This window comes from Wickerhamomyces ciferrii, contig 00230 (assembly GCF_000313485.1).
Source record: "Wickerhamomyces ciferrii WGS project CAIF00000000 data, strain NRRL Y-1031 F-60-10, contig 00230, whole genome shotgun sequence".
Taxonomy (NCBI): Eukaryota; Fungi; Ascomycota; class Saccharomycetes; order Phaffomycetales; family Wickerhamomycetaceae; genus Hansenula; species Hansenula ciferrii.
The window spans coordinates 63,060-85,258 of record NW_011887510.1 but is presented as its reverse complement, the minus strand read 5'-3'; the positions used below and the strand labels follow the sequence as shown (position 1 = coordinate 85,258).

Genomic DNA, 22,199 nt, shown 5'->3' with positions numbered 1-22,199 from the left:
TAAGAAAATCCGATGTAGTGTAACGGCTAGCACGGTCCGCTTTCACCGGGCAAACCGGGGTTCGACTCCCCGCATCGGAAATTACTTTTTTTTGGTAAAACTTTTGGTGTATATATCCTCCAAAACAACATTATTTAATCACTTGAATTGCGTTAATATGTGATCAATTTTTTTATTACTATTTTATGGATACCTTCAAGCGATAATATTGTTTTAAAGTTTATACCATATCAAGTTCACCGGCGCTTAAATTTCCATATTTAGAAGTACCCCCGACGAGAAAACAAATGTACTGATAAACATTATAAAATTTTTCTTCTTGAAGTTGAAGCTTCATCATTCGACATGAGTTATTATATAAAGATTGTCACATCTAGCTGCAAATTGGTTGAGCTCCAGAGGTATCTTAAGCAATAATAGGAAGGAGCCAATTTATTCTTCTTTGTTAATAGTTATTCACCGACATGGTTTCTATTGGTGAGCATATCGGGTTATACACTGTTTTAAATGCACCAAGAGATATTCACATCATTTTGATCGCTAGATGTACAAGACTTGCAGCCTTTGGTGCAATAAGTTTGATTTTGGTTCAGTTTCTGAAAACAAAAGGCATCAATGAAACTCAAATAGGATTTCTTTTAACATTAACATTAGTTGGTGATTTATTTTTTTCATTTATTTTAGCATTGATTTCAGATACTTTAGGAAGAAGAAAAGTTTTGCTCTTATCATCAATTTTAATTTCATTAACAGGTGCTCTATTGCTATATTTTGAAAACCTTCTCATAATTTCAGTGATCCTGATATTGGGTATCGTTACACCATCAGGTAATGAAGTTGGACCTTTCAGGTCTATAGAACAATCTGCAATTTCAAGTCTAACAAAATATGAGCATAGATCTGACATCTTTTCATGGTATACTTTCACTGGTGGTATAGCCGCTGGACTTGGATCATTTATTGTTGGAAAATTGGTCAATGAGAACAACTATAATGCTTGCTTTCTGTTTTATAGCATTATTGGACTGTTACTAGTTGGTCTCAATTTTTTGTTATCTGAGCATATTGAATTAAAGAATGATATTTCGTTGAAAGAGGCTCGTGATAATGAATCAAGCTCTGAAAGTGAACCTTTGATCCCAGAAACTGCAAGTGATGAATTACAAGTGCAATACAACAATACAGATGTTCAACAAGAACGCCAAAGATCAGTATTCTCAAGACTCCTTCCTTCTGTTTCTACTAAATCTTTGGAGACTGTTCTCACTCTGACAGTATTGATTTCTTTAGACTCATTAGGTTTAGCCCTTAGTACAAAATCATGGACATCCTATTATTTCAAAGTCAAATATAATCTTTCATCTTCAACATTAGGTCTAGTTTTTGGAACAGCAAGTATTGGTGGTGCGTTAATGGCTCTTGTTGGTACATATTTTTGCAAAAAGTTTGGTCCAATCAAAACAATGGTGTCTTTCCACTCAGTCTCCTCCATACTATTATCTGCAATGTCTCTTCCTTTGAGATTACATGAAATGGTTACACTATTTATAATCAGAGGCCTTATAAGGACTGTTGATTTACCATCAAAGCATGTCTTTATTTCAGCTGTCGTCGAGCCATCAGAAAGAACAGCTGCCATTGGGTTTATAAATGCAACGAAAACTTTGGTGAACACAATGGGTCCTACAATCAGTGGATATATGGCGTCTCAAGATAAGATGTGGTTGTGTTTCTTAATTGCTGGTGCTTTAAGACTTTCGTATGATTTTGGACTTATAGTAAAATTTTGGAATTTTAAAGCATGAAAAAGTAATCAATCAGAGAATTAATAAACAAGTTTTGATAGAGTTTAAATGTAAATATCAGACCTAAAGTAGATGAAAAACGCATTAAAATTGCAAAAATTGGTTATCACTCCAGTGCCCAAACCACGAATCTAATTACGCGTAACCAAGACAACAACAATAATTTTTGATAAATAGACCGCGCTGAATTTGTAAACAAAAAAAACATACAAGATTTGTCTTCAGATCTTATATATTGTTGAGGAAGAAAGCCATAGACCAAACGCTGAAAACAAAGATTTCTGACGATACAATGTCCAGATGTACAGGCGATGAGCTATACAATGTTGTCAGCAGAGAAAGTTCTAGTAAGTTCAATAGCGGGCCCTTAAAATTTGATTATAATTACTAACAATATTGTTTCCCTAGGTATCGATGAAAAAACTAAACTGATTGCTGAATTTAAGGCTCACATAAAACGTGATTTCGTTGATTTAAATGATCTTTCCAAATATTTCGGGGCTCTTAAGATAGCTTCCAAGTCTGGAGATGCCAGATTAGCGTCAGTTGCATTTTCTACAATTTGTCATCTAGTGAAAAGGGTGAGCATGCAAGATTCACAAAAATTGAAAGATACGTCTAAAATTACGTTACCTATATTATTCAATAAATTACTAGATCAAACTTCAAGTCACAGATCACAAGCTAAGAATTGTCTTGAAACATTTTGGCTGGCTTCCCCAGATGTAGTTGAACATTATTTGAAAGATTCTGCATTAATTCATTCAAACCAACATATTAGATCAGAATCAATTATATTTATTTCAGACCTCATAGACCTTAATAATAACTTCAGCTTTTCTCAGTTCCTACCCAGCTTGGTTAACCTTTTACGTGATGATTCTGCAGAAGTTTTCAAAAATACAGAGGTGTTATTTATCAAGTACTTTATATTGAACAGATCAAAATTGAACTCACTAGTAAAAGAATTTAAAACACAAAGTATTGACAAGAGAACTGCAATAAAGATACTCAAAGAGATTGATATAACAGTTGCTAATTCATATTCATTAGAACAACAGAACAATTCAAGACCAACAATCGATTCTTTCAATAATCTGACAAAATCAAGATCTTCAAAGCTTAATGAGAACCAAAGAAAAATTAAAACTAAAAGCTTCAACTCATCAGGTGAATTATCATCTATACTTGGTAAGATTAATACTACGAAGCTTGATGAAAATATTCAAGCCAAGGTTTTCAATTCACTTCAGGAACTACATCGAGAAACAGAAGCACTTCTGAGTCCATTTGCAGGCAAGGAAACAGAGTTCAATTGGGGATCAAGGGAGAAAAATATACTCAAATTTAGAAGCATAGTTATTGGAAATGCAGACTCATTTCCGGATGATTTAGTTCAAGCTACAAGGTTATTCACAGAAGGTATTTCAAAATCAATAACATCTCTTAGAACTACATTATCATCTAATGGTTGTCAATTGGTAAAAGAATTAGCTGCTTATTTGAATAGGAATATAGACCATATTGCTGAGAGTTTGTTTATGCCTTTGGCTTCGTTAACCTCAGCTACCAAAAGAATTGCATCAATGAACGCTTATGGTGCTCTTTGTGTGCTTTTAACAAACACCAGTTTCAATAATAGGCTTTTCAACCAGTGTTTTAATTTATTTCAAGATAAAAGTGTTCAACCTAGATTATATTCAGCAACATTTTTACAGATCTTTATATTGAAACATGGTACCAAACTTGATGAACAAAATTTTGAAACGCTGAAGAAATGGCTAGGAAAGGGTGTTTCAGATCCTAATATAACGGTTAGGGAGTCAATGAGATTAACTTTTTGGACTTTGCACAGAAGGTTCCCAGCTATAAGTGAACATATCTTTACAAAACTGGATTCCAGTATAAAAAAGGCACTTGAAAGATCAAAACCAAGTGATGTTACATTTTCATTATCGTCAAATCCTAGCAGGGTACCAAGTATAACAGGTGACAGAAAGAGACACTCTGTAAGAGAATTTGTTGCTTCCAAACAACGTGAAAGAAGATCTACGTCTGACACGTCTTCTTTAGCTTCGAAATTCAAGGATTCCAGTGAAAACCATCAAGAAAACTTGGTCCAAACTGGCGAACTTGGGAGAGCTTCAAGACTCGGAGGGCCTCAGAGAATACGTGTATCAAGTGCTGGTAGCTCTCATGGTGCTAATTCAAATCTTCTTCCAAGACAACTCTCGAAAGGATCCAAATCAATGGCTGGACATTCAAACAGTGACGAACAATCGCTTGGTGTTTCGACCACTAGTACTAAACCTGAAGATGATGCTCAATTGGAACACTTGAAGACTGCACTAAAGTCCCCACTTACCAGAGAGCGTGTGGAAGGAATCCAGCTATTGGAGGAGCTGCTTAAATCTAACAAAAAAGTCGAAGGATTATCACCAATTTTGATTAATTTGATCATTCTTGACAGTTCTTTATTAAAACCTCTTCTAAAAGAAGCAAATTTTTACGATCTATTAGATATAGATAACATTTTAAAGCTATTAGCGGTCAACAAAGAAAATTTGTCAATATTACAAAAAAAATTTGAAGGGGTTCAAATCACAAATGGTCTATGCTCTGTGATCAACTCTTTGATGTCAATGAATTTTGATTCAGCTCCTGCTAAAATGTTTCACATCAAATATAAAAGAACTATTTTGGATTTTTCGGTACTGAACTTATACAATATCATGTCTCAAGATGCATTCAAGGAAATAGATGAAGTTATGAACAACGTTTGTCGCTCGATTATACCACTATCAATTGATGATTATCCAAGATTTGATGAATTGATCAACTTATTATTCGAACATAACTCACTGTCATTCGGTTCAATTCTTGAAGATTTTGCTGCTTACGAGAGATCAAAAATTCATAGTATAATTGATGATTTTAAGGTTAATAAAGAGGACAACCGTGAGGCTACAGAATATGCATTTGGTGAAATGACTATGATAAATCCATTGAACAGGAAGCCAAACGATCCAACAACCTCGATAAGACCTGGATTCGGGACAGACATGACAATGATCCTTCCTGGATTCAAAAGCAAAAATCCACAGAAAGATAACCGTGAGTTTAATGGTTTGGAACATGGCCAGAGAAAGGTTGATTATATGGGTGATATTTTCCACAGATACAACAGTAATAATAGTACTAGGGAGAGTACAGTTGAACCAGATGCTAAAGAAGAGTTCCATGATGAAGATGTCGAAATGGTACACAATGAAGAACAAACAGAGGTAACTACAGATAAAGCTATAAATATCCAATCTGTTGATGGCCAAAATAACGAAGAAGAACTCAATCATGAAGAAGACGAAGATGGTGATATTGATATTAAGTCTGAAGCTCATATTGGTAGCCCCTTTTTAGATGATCCACACCAAGATGACGCGCTGAAACTGAACTCTTTTGCTCAACAGAATATCATGTCAGATGAGAACTTACAACCAGATATTTATAGTGACGAAATCACAAAGAATATAACTAGTCAAATAAAAGGAATTCATATATCACCCCAAAAACAGGCCAATGTGCCAATTGATCAATCAGCTTCCGAACTGTTTGCAATCACTGATCCTATTTTCAAAAAGACACCAGCTAAAATAAAGATTTTTGAAGATAAAGCCCCACAGACACATCAAGACGTCAAACTTACTGAACTGGAATTATCTCGTTTTGATTTTAGAAAAGAAAAACATTCTAATGGAGATGATGAAAAATCATTATCTGATTCGATTGTTAATTCCATTGAAAAATTTGAAAATGACAACGTTTCTACACAGGATATGGACAGATTGATTCAAGATCTTCACCTGTCACTCAACGAAGCCAATGTATTATCATGGTTTGAACAAGATGGTTACAAGAGATTAGTGGTTGCTATTATATCATATTTCAACACAAGTAAAAACATAACAAAATCACTGTGTTTCAAAGGATTAGTAATTATCAAAGAAATTTTGGCTTTGAATAGTATGTTTAAAGCTTTGAAAGTGAAGGATGCTCTTTCAATCTGGAATATATTGGTGATGATTGTGGAAAACTTGAAAGATTTTAGAAATGAAATTTATATTGCTTCAGATGAACTGGTTGATGAATTGATAGATCAATCAATCACAAACATCAGATCTTCAGTTAGAAATAGTTGTCATAAACTTTTGAAACAAGAAACAATTGAAAATATCCCATTAGCATCGTTCCTTTTAACCACAGTTGTTAAATGTATGGAACATGAAACATTGTCTTTGGAGCAAATTAATGAAATAGGTGATGTTGTTCACAAATATTTGACTAATGAAGAAGTTGAGATTAGAAGATTATCAATAATTGTCTATTCTAAATGCAAGAACAAATTACAAATTATAAATCCAAATCTAAATCAACAAAATGTTAATGGTAAATTGAAAGCTGAAAATGAACAAAACAGTAAAATCAATACTAATGAAATGTTTGATAAATTGAGTGCTTCACAGAAGAAGTTGATTGATTATTATTCAAACATATAATGATGGTTCAATACTCAAAGAAAGAAATGATTGTTTTATTACTCGCCAATTAATTTCACGAGATAAATGTCTACGTATATATTTAATTTAATGTTTAAAGAAATAAATTTGTATTAATAAAATATTAAAATATTGTAGTTGTCCATATTAAGAAAATTGTTAAAAAGTTAATACCAAAGAAAAATTGTTAGCAGCTAAATACCCAAAGAAACACACCAATTGTTTAATCATAAATTATCATCAAACCACCAATATATTAAAATTAGATTATATTATAACCAACTAACAAAACCTTTCAAATGTTGAGACGAGCTTAAGCAATGACACATTCACCGAAAAGCATACCATTTTTGTAGAAGTTATCTTGGTTTTCTTGTTTGTCTTTTGGAGCAGCTGAAGCAGTTGAAGCAGTGAATGATGGTTGCATTTTTGATTGATTAGTTTGAATTATAAGCGAATGACTTAGTGTTGATGATTAAAACATAACTGAAATATTGATGAATTAATGGATAATTCAACTCACATTTATATTTTAATTTTGAGGCAATATGATCAGTTGTTATTGTATGAGTTGAAACATATATGTATGATGTTTGACTATTTAGTTTACTTTTGAAATTTAAATTTCTATTCATTGTAAAATGAATCAGATCTGTAATTTCCTAATCGGGATGACACAAAGGCATCTCAAAAATAAAAAAGTGTAACCGAAAACTTGAATCAATTGAAAATTCTTAATAACATACATAATTTAGCATTGTTTCAAAAACAATTCCTTTAAAATTACCGTTTTTTGAACATTGAACCTTGATTGAAAGATGATCCTGGTCTGATACCACCACTTGTTTGACCTCTTAACCCCATCAGTGAAGTTCCTTTTCCTATTTTCATATGAGCTGATAACCTTTGAGCAAGTTGTGAAGTTGAGGCTCTATTTTTTGTGACTCTAGCACCAGTCAATTTACCTGATGAAGAAAGTCCATGTGAAACTGGTTGTTGTTGTTGTTGTTGTTGTTGTTGAGGATAATTACGTTGATTGTTTCCTGCAGTAAAATTTGTTGATACTGGTTGTAAAAAAGGCTCGGGGGTTCTAGAACTATCTGATGATTTATATGAGCCATTAGACATGATTTGATGACTTGAATGTGAAGTTGGAGTACTTATTCCATGTGAACCCATTGAATTTGGGTTATAAGCATATTTACTTATTGGCGAGTGCCCCAATATGTTTGTTGATTCTGCCATTTTACCTTTTGTTAAGTCAAACGTACGGTTATTTTGATTTTGATGTGATTCGTAATTAGATTGGGTGTTTTGTCTTGAACTACCACTTGGTAATGATCTTTGAGTTGAGCTTTGTTTTATTTGATTCACAAATGACCTTGTTACAACATTTCTCTGATCCATTCCAGGTAAACGATCTATTGAATCATTTGCTGTTAAATCTATGGTTTCAGGTCTGGGTGATTCTCTTGTAGATCTATTAAGAGATGTGGATTTGAGCATATGATTTTCCCTTTCTAACTGTTTGATTTTACTTTTGGTGCTGATGTTAGTATACTGGTGATATTCATAAGAAAAATTGATATATGACATACTTTTCCATTTCATCAACTTGACCTACTTTCTCTTTTGCCAAAAGAAGTAAGCTTTTCTGTTTATTGATCTTTTGAACCAATCTATCAACCAAATTAGATTGACTATTGATTTTCTCCACAAGAGCACAATATTGGAAATGAGAAGCGGCAAACATTTGTTCTATTTGAGTTGGAAATGGTGTAAAAAATTGTTGAACTTCTCCAGGTAATCTTCCATCAATTTTAGCCAAAGAAACATAATCATGATTACAAACAGGACATCGTATCTTGAGGTTTTCTATATTGCGATATGAATCATCTTTGAATGGGTTAGTATCTTGATGATTTGGAGATCTGGTTAAGAATAAATTCAAAATTGGTTTCTTGAGTTACCTTTCAAAGCATGCTCACGACAAACAATATGAGCACAAGAAGTCAAATATAATACCTTTTTCTGTTGATCTGGTGGATTAGCATGGCATAAGCTGCAAGATACAAAGGGCAGAGAAAGATCCATGACTTATTCTAACACAGCGGCTTGTATTTATTGTTGATGCTCATTGTTTTGGTATGAAGTCAAAATGATTTTTGTCGAAGTTTTCATTTTTTTTAATTAGCCGCTGAATATGTCAAAGTTGAATGAACCATTAATGATTGAGATTCAAAGAAATGAGATGGAAAAGAAAGCATGTATATCAATTTCAGTACTACTATTAATTAGTTAAAAGATGTATCTTATACTGAAAACACCATTGGGAAACAATGAGCCAATCTTCTTCTAGTTACATTGGTCATGGGTTTACTGATCTCAGGAAACAATAGCTGGTTGCACTTTCCAATATTCCATACTTGAAACAGTAGTATCCATTGAATTATTATACAATTTAACCACTGGGAACTAATCAAGATTATCAGTATAATGAGTAAGCTGAGTAGATAATATAATATTGAGATCAGTATATACTATAGTATAACTTAAATCCACCAGTCTAGTATCTAGTATCACCCAAAATAGATCTATATGTGAGTATAGTCTATCATATTATATATATATATTTGGAATTCAATATTTCAAAACAAATTCTAATTAGGCGGCTAATATTTCTTTTTTGATTTTGTCCTGTCTTGTAATGCCATTAGAGCCTGACTTAAATATAAAGGGTTAATATATACCATATTGTTAATCCTTAATTATGGTAAGCAACATAAAAACACTACAGAACAACAAAAATAATTGTTAATAAGCTGTTACTGTGCAAAATATAAAATTAAGCCTTTAGAAATCGATTACACTCTTCAAAATTTTAATAAACCCTTTAATCGAGGCATAAATCTAGTTTGTAAATTTATTCGATTCTAGTTTGTAAATCCAATTCTAGTTTGTATTTACACTAACAAAATTCCGCGAAAAATGCCAGTTTTTAAAAGGTAGTTTTTAAGAGCTCTGCTAACAAAAATTATAGCTGAAGTAAATGAATTTCTGATATAACTCGATAAAAACTCATTTTTAAGTGTAAGTGTACTGATAAAATTTGGATCAAAAATCCAGAAAGAGTTGGGAAAGACATTTGAAAATACCCATCCATCTGCTGAAACTTTCATCCAACTTTAAGGGGCCAGTGTCAAAAGTGGTCGCAATCCCATACAAAAAAAATCTTCCACCTACAAAAAACTCCAATCAACTTCTCTCCCACGCTTTCCAACAATAAGAGAAAGAAAGAATTATATACAATTGAATATTGCTTTAATTGTAGAGCCTAGTTAACCTTAATCAAAGCCCCAGTGGATCATACGTACATAGGCTTAATTCAGAGGACTTATCTAAAACTTGGGGGTACCTTCAGTTTACACCCGGCTGAATCACAGCGTTGCAGCGTTGCAGCGTTGCAGCGTTGCAGCGTAGATAGATAATTAGGCAGATTTTAACACCCACTAATCAACATGGAAATCAAAATGGGAACAAATTACACTCGCTTAACTCGCTGATGTTTCTCACTGGGGAGCATCGTCAAATTGGTGGACTCCGTGTAGGACAGTGGACTCTTCTAAGTTCTCCAGAAGGATGATTTATATGATACATATGATACATATAGACTCTAGAGTCTAGACAGTTAGACGGACAGGCATCTATACAGACAGAAAGAGATATAGACAGAGATCTAAGCAGAGATCTAAACTAACTTAAAGAGGCTTTCACCCAGTGGGGTCACGAAATACTAGGCTTACCGGCTGACCCTAGGCTGACTCTCTTAAAAAACTGGAACAAAATGAGTCAAAAAATCCTGTATCGCTCTAGTCATTTCCGACAATGGAAAACAACAGGAAAAAAAATCAGTTGGTGATGGATGATGAATCTTGATTTAAATTCAACAACATCTGTCAAAACTATTTTTCAATTACAATTGAATTGAGTTGAATACAACGGAACCAAAATTAATAAAATGCTTCGTTTCGCTACCTTAAGATCTTCTTTAAGATCCCCAGTCTTAAACAATGTTACTGCTTATCGTCAATTCTCACAATCTGCTTTAAATTTGGATAAAATTAAAGTTAAGACTCCAATTGTTGAATTAGATGGTGATGAAATGACCAGAATCATCTGGTCAAAAATTAAAGATAGATTAATTTTACCTTATGTTGATGTTGATCTTAAATATTATGATTTAGGTATCCAAGCAAGAGATGAAACAAATGATCAAATTACAATTGATTCTGCTAATGCTATCAAAAAATATGGTGTTGGTATTAAATGTGCTACTATTACACCAGATGAAGGTCGTGTTGAAGAATTTAATTTGAAAAAAATGTGGAGATCACCAAATGGTACAATTAGAAATATCTTGGGTGGTACTGTTTTCAGAGAACCAATTGTTATCCCAAGAATCCCAAGATTAGTACCAGGTTGGGAAAAACCAATCATTATTGGTAGACATGCTCATGGTGATCAATATAAAGCCACTGATCTTGTTGTTCCAGGTGCTGGTAAATTGGAATTAGTTTATAAACCAACTGATGGTTCAGAAGCTCAAACTTTAGAAGTTTATGATTATAAAGGTCCAGGTGTTGGTTTAGCTATGTACAATACTGATGAATCAATTGAAGGTTTTGCTCATTCATCTTTTAAATTAGCAATCAGTAAACAATTGAATTTATTCTTATCAACTAAAAACACAATTTTGAAAAAATATGATGGTAGATTTAAAGATATTTTCCAAAAAATTTATGATGAACAATATAAATCTAAATTTGAAGAATTAGGTATTTATTATGAACATCGTTTAATTGATGATATGGTTGCTCAAATGGTTAAATCAAAAGGTGGTTTCATCATGGCTTTGAAAAATTATGATGGTGATGTTCAATCAGATATTGTTGCTCAAGGGTTTGGTTCTTTAGGTTTAATGACTTCAGTTTTAGTTACACCAGATGGTAAAGCTTTTGAATCAGAAGCTGCTCATGGTACTGTTACTAGACATTATAGACAACATCAACAAGGTAAAGAAACCTCAACCAATTCAATTGCTTCAATTTTCGCTTGGACTAGAGGTTTAGCTCAAAGAGGTAGATTAGATGGTACTGAAGATGTTGTTAAATTTGCTGAATTATTAGAAAAAGCTACTTTAGATACCGTTCAAGAAGATGGTATCATGACTAAAGACTTAGCTATTGCTACTGGTAGATCTGATAGAGAAAGTTACGTTACAACTAATGAATTTTTAGAAGCTGTTGAAAAACGTTTAAAAACACAAGTTGAAGCTCAATTATAACTTTAATATTTGATCAATATAAATTTAATCTATGATTATCAAATTTAATCAATATTCATCAAAGAAAATATATATATACAGATCTAACATGTGAATTGTTGATTTGTTTTATTTTAAAGAAAAAAGAACGTCATTTATAATAGTCATTTTCAAAATGTCTATTTAAAATATAACTTATTATTATTTTTTTATACAATTATCATTATTTTATCTTCATTAAATTATTTTGGGTATAAAGCAAAAGGGAAATGCTGGTCATGAATATATAAAAACTATATTTAAATATCAACTGTAGTTTATAACAATTGCTTTATATCAAACTGCTAAACATCCTGCGATATCTGCAATTCAATAAGTTTATTTATGCTTATCTGTTGATTTAATGTGATCAGATACAGGTTGAACATTATTTGGGAATTTTTCAGGTTCTTTTGATGCTAAAAATTCCCAAAGAAATATTAGACTGAAATAAGTTGCAAATGTTATTGATAATACTTTAACTAATGGTTTACCAAAGTCTTTATAGAAAGCAGCCTTTTATAACAGTGTTAGTACATAAATCTATGTGGAAAATATTATGAGATAGTTACATACATGTGGATTTATAGCAGGTTGTCCATTTTTGGTAGTTGTAGTTGTATTTGTTGGTTGACCTCGTGAATGTGACTCTTTATTTGGTTGTTGTTGTAATAATCTCTTTGTGGTGGATAGATTTCTATAATTGACAAAAGGCGATATGGATCTTGATTTAAGGCTTTGGAGTGAGTTTTTAAACATTTCTTTTCGTTCAATTGATCGTTGTATACAACTTTGGAATAGTGTTCACATAGTAAAACGAGATTGAACTTTAATCTTTTCAGCTATACATTTAAATTGTGGGTCGCGAAAAATCTACAATATTAGTTCACTATGAATATCAAATTTACGTGAATTATTTCATTTATCTATGTACAAAAAGTTTCAAATCATTTATGATGATGTTGGATGCAAAGCTTTGTATTCTTTTTCTAAACCTCTAACGGTTCTCCATAAGACGTTTTTATCATTTTCACCTGGTTGACCACAAGCTGCCCATCTAATTCTACCTTCATGATCAACAACATAAATATAACCAGTGTAAGGATTTAATAATTGGATTTGTTCTCTTAGATCGATATGCAAACTCTTTCTTGGGACAATGAAATAATTATCATGTCTCTTTTCATGTAATGATTTCTTAATACCAGATTTAGAAAGCTGAACAAATGCTGCTTTAAATGCATTTTCTGTAACGTTTATATCAACAAATTGTGAAGTTGGATGATCTTTCAAAAATTGTTCATAACCTGGCTTGGTCAAATAATTGGCATCTAATAATTCGAAATATTTCTTTATACTATCTTCTGCAACTTGTGAAGTGAAAACTCTAACAACTGAAATTTTACCTTTTAAAGTTGAAGTTGTACCTCTAATTTTTGAGCTTGATAAGCCTTCACCTGAAAAATTTGGGAAATATAAAGCCTTTTCAGCTTTCCAATATGATGGTGGAGATAAAAACATTTTACCCTTTGTTTGTCTATAAGTATAAACATCATACATCCCAGATCTTGACATTTCTTTTTGTAATTCTTCTTGTCTTGCTTGATTTTTAACAGGATCCATGAAATCTCTATATTTTTGTTTAAGATTTCTTGGATCAGAAGCTGGATTATCAGTATCTTTTGGTTGTTCTATCACACCTAGTGGTTTTTGTAATTGTTCAACAACATGTTTCTTTGGTGTAGTGGCTTGTATTTGTTTGTTAAGTTTCCCCAAGAAGAATTGAGTTGATGAAGTTGAAAATAACCTTGTGCTGGGTATCTTAGCAGCAGCGTTTGTACTTTGAAGAAACATCTTAATTTAGGATATTTCGTTACTGAACTTTTCCTTTAGAAATCGTAACTTTTTAACAAATTGAAAGTTCAGTTTTCCACTTCTCACCAAAATCTTGGTCGCGCACGAATTTTTGAGCTTTTTCTAGATCTTCAACGATGATCATGAAGATCAAGCTCGAAACCATATCAGAGATAGATCAAGATCACCCGAGATTTATTTGAATCTGAGTTGAAATACTACAAGTTCGAAATTTCCCAGCACTATATATATGTATTTATTATAAATGAATTGTATCCTTGACTTTTTTGTATAAGAAAAATAGGGGGTATCGAAAAAATATGATAGTGAAAAATGTAAGCAAAAAGAAGTAGGTTTAAGATCAAAGATCTTGAAACCGTTAAAAGAACCAAAAAGACTTCATCGTAATTGTAAGAAAGTTTTGTTAGAAATGATATTGAAATTTATTAAATATGTGAATGTTTTTGTTTTCATCCCTAATTCGTTTCATAAGTAAAGTTTGGAAATTGATTTGAATCAAATTAAAGTGTAAAAAGCTTTTAACTCATTATAAGATTAAACCAATGGCAGCAGCACCAATTAAAGCACCAACTGGAGCGTTCAAAGCTAAACCAGCATCAGTTTGAGTGACAATGCTTTGAGTTGATGAAGCTGAAGCTTGGGATGATGGAGCAACTGAAGCAGATGAAGAAACAGATGAAACTGGAGCAACTGAGTGGAAGGCTGATGAGGATGATTCTGGAGCAGCACTTGATGATTCAGAAGCAGATGAAAATTCAGAAGCAGATGAAGATTCAACAGCACTTGATGATGGAGCAGCAGATGAAGATTCAGATGAAGATTCAGATGAAGCAGCAGCAGATGAGGATGAGGATTCAACAGCAGATGATGAAGAAGAAGATGATTGAGCAGATGAAGATGATGATTGGGCAGATGATGAGGATGAGTGAGCAGATGAAGAGGATGAGTGAGCAGATGAAGATGAAGATGATTTTGAGTTAACTTCGGCACCAGCATCTTTACAAGATGATTGGAATGACTTGTAAGCATCATCACTTTCACCTTTTGGACAAGTAGAATCTAGACAACTTTTGATTTTTGATTCTTCATTTTCACAAACACAAGCAATTTGGTTTAAAGCATTACATTGGTTTGAATCTTTAACAACTTTTGAAGCACAAGCTAATAAACAAGCTGGAGGAGTAGCAGCACTAACTTGAGTAGCCAATAAAGACAAAGCGGCGATTGAAGTGACAGTGAATGAACGCATTATTGTTGATTATATGAGATGACTGTGTAAACGAAAGTGGTCCTTGGTTTAGCGAAGTTAATTGTTGTTTGTTAAGGATCAACTGTTTGGAGGATGTTCAGGGTTTTATAAATACAATAAAAACATTCAAATTTTCGAAGTGTTTTGTTTTGGATCGATTGATTTCTGATTCCAGATTTTCTATTTTAAGCTCTCCAGGTAAAAAAATTGCGAAAATGAACATGTTTTATGCATGATGTTTGGCCTTTTAAGGAAGTTGCCTTGGAGAATTGACTATTTTTGAAAAAATTAGGTGTGCCAATTGTCCAGATTGGGTAAAGCTGGTGGTGAATGGCAAAAGGAGAAATTACCAATTTGGAAATCTGTTAAGCTTTTTTGCCCTCATGCAGTAATGGATATCGACACTGAACCGTTTTTGGGCATTGATTTGGCGTAAAGTTCTTACTAGCTTAAGCGATTCTGGCGAAATAAGATTTATAGGTCAACCGTCAAAAGTCAAAAATACACACTAATTTAAATCTAAAATGATTCCTTTGATTAATTAATAGTGATTCTTTCAGAAGTCCATGACACTAGGGATAAAAGTTGGTAATGTAGTTTTCATTGTTATTGACCCAATGATGTGTTTTGATGATTGTGTAAATTGAACCCAAATTGACCAGTCAAACTTGTATGGTGGCAATTCCGACTTTTTGGCAGCTAAGTTATCGAAAAAGTAGCGCAAGCTCATATCAAGTTTGAAATTACTCTGTTCATGAACTAGATAACCTCTTTACGATTACAAAGAACTCTGATAGATATTGATCTTATTAAAAGGACAAGATTGGTTATTTGATTGGTAAGTTTTCAACATAAAATACCAGATTTTTTCAAATTAGTGGAATGAAAATATTCCCCATCGCTCAATCGCTATTAAGAATATCTTTCAACCGATTCACTCATTTACCTTTCCAAGCTTCATTTCCAACTTCAACACAAAACGCTTTTGACCCAATTGCCACCAGATTACCCTTTAGAACAATGGCTACTTTCCAAACCTCAAATAAAATTGAAAAACCAGACTTGGATGATAGAGATTATAAGATCTTGAACTTAGAAAATGGTCTTACCGCGCTATTGATCAGTGATAGTAAGACTGATAAATCTGCTGCTGCCCTAGATGTCAATGTTGGTTCTTTCAGTGATTATGAACATTTGCCTGGGTTAGCTCATTTCTGTGAGCACTTGTTATTCATGGGTACAAAGAAATATCCTTCAGAAAATGAATACTCAAGTTATTTATCCAACCATGGTGGTCATTCAAATGCTTACACCGCAGCGGAAGATACAAACTATTATTTTGAAGTCAATCATCAATATTTGGAAGGGGCATTAGATAGATTTAGTCAATTCTTTATCTCTCCATTATTTGATGCAAGTTGTAAAGATCGTGAAATTAGAGCAGTTGATTCTGAAAACAAAAAGAATTTACAAAGTGATTTGTGGAGATTATATCAATTAGAGAAATCATTATCAAATCCTGTTCATCCATTTCATAAATTTTCAACAGGTAACTTGGAAACATTAGAAGAAATTCCAAAATCTCAAGGTATTGATGTTAGGGAGGAATTGTTGAAATTTTACAAAGATTCATATTCAGCTAATTTAATGAAATTGGCCATTATCGGTAGAGAAGATTTAGAAACTTTAGAAAAATGGGTTATTGAAAAATTTAAAGATGTTCCAAACTTTGGTGTTTCGAAACCTCAATTTGAATCTGCTCCATATACACAAAATGAAGCTAAAAAATTAATCAAAGCTAAACCAGTCATGTCTAAAAACAAATTAGCGTTATCATTCATTGCACCAGATCATCAAAAACATTGGGAGGTTCATACAGGTCATTATTTTAGTCACTTGATTGGACATGAAGGTAATGGAAGTTTATTAGCATTTTTGAAAACCAAGAGTTGGGCAAATGGTTTATCAGCTGGTGGATATTCAGTCTCTGAAGGTTGTGGTCAATTTAGTATTGATATTGATCTAACTGAAGAGGGATTGAAATATTATGAAGATGTTTTATATGCAACTTTCCAATATTTAGAGCTTTTAAGAGTTTCATTACCACAAAAATGGATTTATGATGAATTAAAAGATGTCAGTGAAATGAATTTTAGATTTAAACAAAAATCATCACCTTCTGGTACTGTTTCAAAATTAGCAAAAGATTTGCAAAAAACTTTTATTCCAGATGAAAATGTTATAAGTAGATCTGTTTTAAGAAGTTATAATCCAGATTTGATTTCAGAATATGGTAATGCGCTAAATGTTGATAACGTTAGAGTCACATTGATTTCTCAAAATGTTAAAACTGATAAGCAAGAAAAATGGTATGGTACTGAATATTCTGTTGAGGATCTATCCGAAGAACTAATTTCAAAATTAAGAAAACCAGCTTTGAATGGTGATTTACATTTACCAAATCCAAATGATTTCATTCCTACAAATTTCGAAGTTGAAAAATTAGAAGATGTTGAACCTTTGAAAAAACCGGCTTTATTAAAATCAGATGATAAAATTAGAGCTTGGTACAAGAAGGATGATCAATTTTGGGTTCCTAAAGGTTACATTCAACTATTGATTAACTTACCAATTACGGTTGCTACACCAGTTAACAATGTTTTAACTAATTTGTTTGTTGACTTATTAGATGACGCCTTGATAGATACTTCTTATCAAGCTGAACTGGCTGGTTTGAGCTTTTCTTTACATCAAGGTAAAGAAGGGTTAGTACTTGAAGTTGCTGGTTATAATGAAAAGGCACCAGTTTTATTGAGGGAAGTTTTGAAGAAATTGGTTTCATTCAAAGCAACTGAAGATAGATTTAATGTATTCAAAGAAAAATATACCAGAAACTTGAAGAATTATGGTTACAAAGTTCCTTACAGTCAAATTTCATCAGTTTTTGCCAATATTTTAAATGAAAACACTTGGGAAGTTGAAGAGAAATTATCAGTTTTAGAAAATATTACATTTGAAGACTTGAGTAACTTTACTCCTTTGATATTTAAACAAACATTTGTTGAAACTTTAATCGAAGGTAACTTCCAACCTAAAGAAGCTCATGAAATTATTAGCGTCATTGAGGATAATATCAAAGCCGAACCATTGACTAAAACTCAAAAAGTCAAATCAAGATCTTTTTGGATCCCTGATAACAAAGCTTACAGATATGAAAAGGATTTACCAGATGAAAAAAATAAAAACACATGTGTTCAACATTTTATTCAAGTAGGTGAATTGAAAGATAGACCGTTACAATGTATCACAGAATTATTGGCTCAATTGATTAAAGAACCAGCGTTTGATACTTTACGTACTAAAGAACAATTAGGTTATATTGTCTTCAGTGGTTTGTTGGAATCTAGAACAACATTTGGTATCAGAGTTATTGTTCAAAGTGAAAGAAATTCAACTTATTTAGAATCAAGAATCGACAATTTTTTCAAGCAATACCATACAACATTGAAAGAATTAAGCGAAGAAGAGTTTGAAAAAAATAAAGAAGCTTTGATCAATAGAAAATTAGAAACTTTGAAGAATTTAGGCCATGAAAATAATAGATTCTTACGTGCAATTTCAAATGGGTTCTATGATTTCTTGCACAATGAAACAGAAACTGAAATTTTGAAAAAGATCACCAAAGCTGAAATGCTTGAGTTTTATGAAAACAAGATTTTACAGAATCATTCTAAATTGATCATTAATCTTCACTCTAAAGCTAACGAGGATCATGAAACAGTTGAAGGCTATCCAACAGGTGAAGTTATTGAAGACGTTGGAGAATTAAGATCATTATTCTATTTGACACCATCTGCCAAACCAGTTGAAGAGTTGACCATTGAAAATTTTAAGCCAAAGTTATGAACCAATATTCGTGTAAGTGATTATGTACTATAATGCATTAATACAATTAGATCAATCATGTAGACTTAACAATAATTATAACGAATTTTAGGAATGTTAACTACGATTTCAGTGTATTAAGAATGAAAACACAAATGTGTATTTAAATAATTAAGATATCTCCTTTCATCGACATTCAGATTTCATCACCTCCCTTTGGAAGATACACGATATCCAAACTTCCTATCCAGGACAAATAAAATTTTTGATCTTGGAAACGGTCATTAAGAGACTGCAATCTCTTGAATGGCAATGAATTAACTTGACAATTTACGTTAATTCATCGTGGCAAATGTTTCCCTTTACTTTTTGATTGGAGAAAGGGAAATATAATACAAAGTTAAAAAATTTGGCGTTCGGAAATTTTTCATATAGTTCTCAAAATCGGTAAGTGCAGTGGAAAATGATAGGAACAGTATCTATGTATAAATACTAGGGCTACAATTTTAATGAAGAATGATTAAAATAACAACAAAAAAACAAAAATTATGTATTAAACGTTAACATATATGCTGAAGAATCTATAAATGGCTTTATTGAGTCCACATGATAGATTGTTTTGGCCAAACACGCTTGAAAAGAGACATGGCAACAGTATCTTGAGAAGTTAATTTACCATCGAAATTAGCTTTGAAATAACCATGGGTACCTAAACTATCTTTAATGAAACCAGATCTACCTGATTTAGTAAATAATGGAACAGCTTTGAAGAAATTGATATCTTCTGCATTGAAGAACATATAACGGATAGTAACAACGTTTTTATGAATCTTCAATGGATGACCAGTTAAGATAGCTCTCTTGGCTAAGACTCTTTGATGTTCAGCATTCAAGAATGAACCTTTACCAACCAATTCAATCTTCTTTGGTGATTCTGATATTTGTTTGAAAAAAATAGCTGGGGCATTGGTGAAATTAACTGGTGCTATAGCAGTCGCTATACCAACGGAATCTTGGTGTAAGAATCTTTCATATTTATGAACGTTGTTTGGACTGTTTGATGCAGCTGAATATAGTGGTTGGATAACTTGACGTCTTGGACCATATTGAACAATGATGGTATCTTTTGAAGGAATTGGTTTTTCATAATCTTCCCATGGTTGAATAGAAAAGTTAACAACTGCTAATTTATGTTCATGCTCTAGTAGACCGTATAGTATAAACGGTACTTCTTTGAAATGTGACATGTTTGATGTGATGAATTGTGGTGCTCTAATATATAATTTGACTTTTGAACCAGCAGTAACTTGTGCTTCTTTAATTGAGTCTTTTAAAATTTTGTTTTTAGTTGCTTTGAAATTTGAAATACGTAATAATCTCTTCCATTCAGATGGTGCTTTTGGATCGTATTCATCACAATCCCAAGTTGAGTTATGTAAATTCTTCAAACCTCTATATCTTTTTAACCTTTCTTTACCTGATTCAGTTGGATTTAATTCTAATTCATCAGGAAATTCACGATCTTCTTCTTCCTTTTCACGATGTTCTCTTAATTGACGTTCTTCTTCTTCTGGTGATAATTCGACAAACATTTCACTTTGTGCATCTTCTGGTTCAGTTTGGATTTCTTCAACATCCATTTCTTCATCATCTTCAACTAACTCTGGTTCACTTTCTTCACTTTCTATATCATCATCACTAACTATATCATCTTCCAAAAACCATTTGGCTTGGTAATCAGAAGTACCTTCAGGCAAATTTAATTTTGGCATCTTAACCTTTTCAGCTGGTAAATAACCATTTTCATATCTTACAGCTTCATCATCATATTCATAAGCTTCTTGTTCCCAGTCATCCATGGAGACTTCATTTGGTGCTAGTTCGTCTAAGGTCTCTTGGTCTGCAGTAGCTTCATATGTATCTAAGTCACCACCTCTTTGTAATCTTTCAATACGTTCTAATTGGAAATCACCTTGTCCTGGAATATGAATTAATCTATTTGCATTGAAACCAGTTCCTCTTGCTGTACCTTCAACGGTTAAATAACCATCTTGTGGGTTTTCAGTATTAGCAGATTCCCAGTTAACATTATCAGCAATGATCCAACCTCTTGAGTCTCTCCATGTGATTGATTTAGGGAATTTTTGACATAATGTTCTAATTGCAATCAATGAATCTGATGCATTTTCTAAATTATAAATCTTTTCATCTGCTGGGAAGAAATGTTTGAAATAACTTTGTAATGATTGTTTTAAATCCAATTGGAATTTTTCTTTTGGTTGAGTGACTGATAAGTTTGTAACAACACCCATAACATGTGCAATACCTTGTAATTCCAAAGCTCTGATAATTTGTTCACCATAATCTGGATCAACTTCTGAAGTACCAGATAAACCAAACACTACAAAATCTGCAACTTTTGCAGCATCTAAAATTGAGACAAAGTTATTGAAATCTGGAATAATGAATTTTAAGTTTGCTTTAAATTTATTGATTCTAACTGAAGTCACTGAAGTACCTTGGATCATTGAAGCATCTTGGCCTTCAATTTTAGCACCATCTATTAATCTGTTAACAATATCTTCTGCTGCAACATCTTCAGTAAGAGGAATAACAGTAACAACTTTTTCAGCACCATGAATACCATCAAAAAGCTTTCTACTTTGAGCAGTTTGTGCAATTTTATGTTCTTTCAATTGTTTGGCTAAGTTCTTTCTTTGTAATTTACTTGCACCTTTAACTGGTTTTGAAGTTTTAACATCTTTTTCAACTTTCCCTTTGAATTTATTCTTCAAAGCACCTTTTGAGGCATGCTTTGACTTGAATGGTTTGTGACCATTCTTAACGGTGGATCTATGTGAATGTCCTCCAGCCATTTTGGTGTATGTTTATCTATTTAAAGATTCATTATTTTGATCTATACTATAGAAAGTTTTTCGTACATGTATGATAATAAATTTTTAGCGACCAGGGCACCGAACCATCTCATCGCCAGATCTTAATACTTACGCACAATAACCAGGAGTGTTGAATTTAGAAAATGACATTTGTGTACTAGCTACTAGAGAGATGGAAACGATTGGATTACGAGTCACTATTCTGGGAGCATTAAGTAAATAGCTCTCACCCTTTATTACGAAACAATTTGGTAATTATATAGCATTGCAATAAATGTCGTTGATCATTAACTTTAAATAACCTTTGGGTGAGGTATTGTAGTTTTGGGGATTGTTTGGTGGATGCGTCATGGAGAGCTCCTGCTTTGTGTCTTGTGCTTAGAGTGGTATCTCTTGGTGAAAAATCATCTCTTTTTAAAGCTTCAATTTGACCAGTTCTTTCCATGGAAGCTAGAAGCTAGAAACTAATTTATTATGTGTAGAGTTGAACTTCAGAAATGTAATGATTACAGTCGCGAATACGCCCTAGCTCAAGTCACATGAGGTTATTTCGAAAAATTGTAAATCCAGACA

General features: G+C 32.5%; 8 protein-coding genes across 8 annotated transcripts; 4 read left to right on the top strand and 4 right to left on the bottom strand.

Annotated features, from left to right (window-relative positions):
- Nucleotides 1-464: 464 nt before the first annotated feature.
- Nucleotides 465-1,805, top strand: BN7_5734 (Benzoate transport protein; the record flags this gene model as incomplete). Its single annotated transcript, XM_011273728.1, has 1 exon — nucleotides 465-1,805. The coding sequence occupies one exon, from the start codon at nucleotides 465-467 to the stop codon at nucleotides 1,803-1,805; it is 1,341 nt and encodes a 446-aa protein (XP_011272030.1).
- A 292-nt stretch (nucleotides 1,806-2,097) lies between these two features.
- BN7_5733 (uncharacterized protein) lies at nucleotides 2,098-6,358 on the top strand (the record flags this gene model as incomplete). Its single annotated transcript, XM_011273727.1, has 2 exons — nucleotides 2,098-2,152; nucleotides 2,214-6,358. The coding sequence occupies 2 exons, from the start codon at nucleotides 2,098-2,100 to the stop codon at nucleotides 6,356-6,358; spliced, it is 4,200 nt and encodes a 1,399-aa protein (XP_011272029.1).
- A 783-nt stretch (nucleotides 6,359-7,141) lies between these two features.
- On the bottom strand, nucleotides 7,142-8,803 carry BN7_5732 (Cortactin-binding protein; the record flags this gene model as incomplete). The annotated part of the gene is made up of 3 exons (XM_011273726.1): nucleotides 7,142-7,895; nucleotides 7,957-8,233; nucleotides 8,785-8,803. The coding sequence occupies 3 exons, from the start codon at nucleotides 8,801-8,803 to the stop codon at nucleotides 7,142-7,144; spliced, it is 1,050 nt and encodes a 349-aa protein (XP_011272028.1).
- Nucleotides 8,804-10,376: 1,573 nt separating this feature from the next.
- On the top strand, nucleotides 10,377-11,702 carry IDP1 (isocitrate dehydrogenase (NADP(+)) IDP1; the record flags this gene model as incomplete). Its single annotated transcript, XM_011273725.1, has 1 exon — nucleotides 10,377-11,702. The coding sequence occupies one exon, from the start codon at nucleotides 10,377-10,379 to the stop codon at nucleotides 11,700-11,702; it is 1,326 nt and encodes a 441-aa protein (XP_011272027.1).
- A 969-nt stretch (nucleotides 11,703-12,671) lies between these two features.
- On the bottom strand, nucleotides 12,672-13,574 carry ATP10 (Atp10p; the record flags this gene model as incomplete). The annotated part of the gene is made up of 1 exon (XM_011273724.1): nucleotides 12,672-13,574. The coding sequence occupies one exon, from the start codon at nucleotides 13,572-13,574 to the stop codon at nucleotides 12,672-12,674; it is 903 nt and encodes a 300-aa protein (XP_011272026.1).
- A 547-nt stretch (nucleotides 13,575-14,121) lies between these two features.
- On the bottom strand, nucleotides 14,122-14,844 carry CCW14 (Ccw14p; the record flags this gene model as incomplete). Its single annotated transcript, XM_011273723.1, has 1 exon — nucleotides 14,122-14,844. The coding sequence occupies one exon, from the start codon at nucleotides 14,842-14,844 to the stop codon at nucleotides 14,122-14,124; it is 723 nt and encodes a 240-aa protein (XP_011272025.1).
- An 882-nt stretch (nucleotides 14,845-15,726) lies between these two features.
- On the top strand, nucleotides 15,727-18,750 carry STE23 (metalloendopeptidase; the record flags this gene model as incomplete). The annotated part of the gene is made up of 1 exon (XM_011273722.1): nucleotides 15,727-18,750. One exon carries the CDS (start codon nucleotides 15,727-15,729, stop codon nucleotides 18,748-18,750), a length of 3,024 nt encoding a protein of 1,007 aa, XP_011272024.1.
- A 572-nt stretch (nucleotides 18,751-19,322) lies between these two features.
- On the bottom strand, nucleotides 19,323-21,605 carry TSR1 (small subunit rRNA maturation protein TSR1; the record flags this gene model as incomplete). Its single annotated transcript, XM_011273721.1, has 1 exon — nucleotides 19,323-21,605. One exon carries the CDS (start codon nucleotides 21,603-21,605, stop codon nucleotides 19,323-19,325), a length of 2,283 nt encoding a protein of 760 aa, XP_011272023.1.
- Between the last annotated feature and the right edge of the window lie 594 nt (nucleotides 21,606-22,199).